This window comes from Melampsora larici-populina, assembly GCF_000204055.1.
Source record: "Melampsora larici-populina 98AG31 unplaced genomic scaffold MELLAscaffold_6, whole genome shotgun sequence".
NCBI classification, from domain to species: domain Eukaryota; kingdom Fungi; phylum Basidiomycota; class Pucciniomycetes; order Pucciniales; family Melampsoraceae; genus Melampsora; species Melampsora laricis-populina.
Window position 1 is genome coordinate 2324527 of NW_006768770.1, and position 2724 is coordinate 2327250.

At 45.4% G+C, this 2724-nt stretch overlaps 1 protein-coding gene across 1 annotated transcript; it reads left to right on the forward strand.

Annotated features, from left to right (window-relative positions):
* Nucleotides 1–285: 285 nt before the first annotated feature.
* Nucleotides 286–2485, forward strand: MELLADRAFT_94625 (uncharacterized protein; the record flags this gene model as incomplete). The annotated part of the gene is made up of 9 exons (XM_007406461.1): nt 286–293; nt 358–368; nt 416–421; nt 498–720; nt 826–882; nt 978–995; nt 1066–1525; nt 1588–1779; nt 1877–2485. The coding sequence occupies 9 exons, from the start codon at nt 286–288 to the stop codon at nt 2483–2485; spliced, it is 1584 nt and encodes a 527-aa protein (XP_007406523.1).
* Between the last annotated feature and the right edge of the window lie 239 nt (nt 2486–2724).

A 2724-nucleotide genomic window follows, 5' to 3' on the forward strand; every position in this document is an offset into this window, starting at 1 on the left:
GTCTCTCTAGGTTGTGACTGCCAAACTAATGTTTTTTCGGGTATAAGACAGGCCAGCTTGAGACCGAGGATGGATGTCTTCCAAGTTAACCACCGTCCTTTTTTTCAGATAAGGCCTTGACTCAATTTTATATTGGATACCTTATCTTATTTTTGATTTAATACAAGTTAACTTCTTATTTGATCACTCAAAGTATCTTTTTCTTTCAATATTTCATAATGAATCACCAAGAATCGAGATGCAATGGATATATCGGCGAAATGGGCGGGAGTTTCAGTGCAATTGATGGTAGAGTGAGTTGATTTGTGGAATTCGATCAGTTTTACCATTGCAATAATTCAGCTGACTTTCCCATAGCCGTGGCAGGGGTCAGTGTCAAATTCACCAATGCATTTGGGTTCGCGTCATCCCCCAGACAATTGTGAGTTTCATGTTTCCGTCCTATACTGTCTTACGGGCTTCCCAGCTGACCGATGTGTTACCTTTTCCCTGGCCAGTGGTTCAAGTAGCTCCAGGCGAGTTCTATACGGTGCGTGAGGTCGAGGAAAACGGATGGTGTCTGCCAGCTCGAGTACCAGCCAAGATCCCCGCCGTTCCTGATCATCCAGCAAGCCCTGGTACCCAAACGGGCCCAGTTTCATCACTCAAGTCGGTGAGATCTAGTTTGAAAAGACCGGCACCCAGCAGTCCAGTACAACATGTTAACAAGCGAGTTGCAACGTAAGCACTGCCTTCCATTCCATTCTCTATGGCTTTTCCTTTGATGTTGATTCTCTCTGACTATCATACCATTCCTTTTAAATGTTGTGCATCATGTTTGTCTAGGTCTCAAACAAGTACCGGAACAGTACCACTTGATGGGCCCAATCAAGTCTATTCCCCGTACATTCTTCAATCTATTTCCTTTAAACGAGTAAACTTTCTGACTATCTTCTGTGATCAATTTCTTTCAAATGATGGCCCTCCGGCTTGAATAGTCTTAATCCGAGTATTGGGTTAGTAATCTATGTTGTTTTTTCTCTTATCACTGTGTACTGATGTTTGTTTGGACAATCCAATATCTAGGTTTTCCACCTCTTTGGCTTCTACTAGCAATGGTGCGGTAACCAAGATGACCAACATATCTGAAGTGGCTCAGTGTCCCAACTTCTGGGCGATGCCGGTGCACGCGCTGTACGAGTGGCGAAGGCATGTCAACATCCTCGATCGCACCCTTCTGGGGTATTACGAGCAAGCTTTGGATGAGGCGGAGAAGGATTTGGACCGAGCGGCATCTGAGCCCGATGTTCTTGACACATCCATTGTAACTCCTTCTGGACGACCCTCAGCTCCCCGATCTGGTCGCAAACGCTCGGTGAAAGATGAGACTGCGGCTCCAGGCGGATCTGGTCCTGCTTTTAAGTTCCTAAAAGCACGACCTGACCGTTTGGATTTGCTTTTCATGCGTGCTTTGGAAGCTCTTAGCCCATTTGGGTCGAATGGGCAGAAGGGTAAAGTTTTTCATGAATGCGCCATCTGGCTAAAAGTAAGTCAAAATCTCGTTACTGTGTAGTTCACACCCTTATTGATCTTTTTACTGTTTTCAAGACTGATCTAGAAACCCATCGGGAGTTTGCCGAGCTTTCCGAAAGTCCCCACAGTCGAGTGCTTCAATTCCGATACACTCAGCTCAAGCTTTGGCTTGCAGCTGCCGAAAGCTGGAGCAAGATGGACAGTGGGACTGAAGAGGAGGATGAAGAGTTGCGCAATTTGATACGCTCAGTTCAGGACGAGGAGGAAGTAAGTTTTCTTTTTATCTATTTCACTCTATCACTCTATCACTCTCTAGCTTTCTGACTATTATATAGTTACTCTCGTTCTATTGCGGAAAACCTAGGCCGGCCGTTCTCTTAAATTGGCTTGTAAGGAGGAACGCGAGGCGGTTAAAGGCCGCTCTCTCCTTGCGGAGGCTGTTTGGGAAGAATTTGCAACCAAGGCCGTCCAAAACCTCAGAGCCTCTGTTAGCGATGGAGACGAAGGTCACACAACTCCCAGTGCCTCAAGAAAAGCGAAACGATCGAGTCCATCCAATGCAAATGCGAGCACGGATGAATTGACGGCTTTCACTGGCGAGCTTAGTAGGTGGAACGAGGTGTCTTTAGCTGCTCAGGCTGAACAAAACACACGCATCAACGACCTTTACGAGCGCGAACTTGTCATCGCTCACGAACGAAACGAAAATGATCGCCTCATAGCTCAGTCCCTAGCTGATCATCGATCGGCTGAACTTGCTTTACAGAAACAGCGTTTGGATTTTGATCTAGGTCAAGTTAACTCCTCCAAAAACTCATTAGACACACTTCAATCCAAAATCAGCGCAATTGAGATGAATACATCTACCCAAAAATTGGATGTCCTTGAAGCGCAAATGACCTCGATGAATGATGTACTGGCTACAATGATGAAGCATCTTGTAGGCGGTTCACCTGCCACTTCCAATCAATAGTATTTGTCATTTGCTACCTTTCTCACTCAAAAAGTTCTCTGTGCTATTTGTCAACTTGTCTAATCAAGATAATTCAATGCCTATCCTACTCCTAATTTGCTACCTTTCTCGCTCAGAAAGTTCTCTGTGCTATTTGCCAAGTAGACTAATTGGGATATTTCAATGTCAATCCTACTGCTGATTTGTCCCTGATGACCTCTTGAGTGTGTCTCCATCCCCACTCGAACTCCTCCATGTCC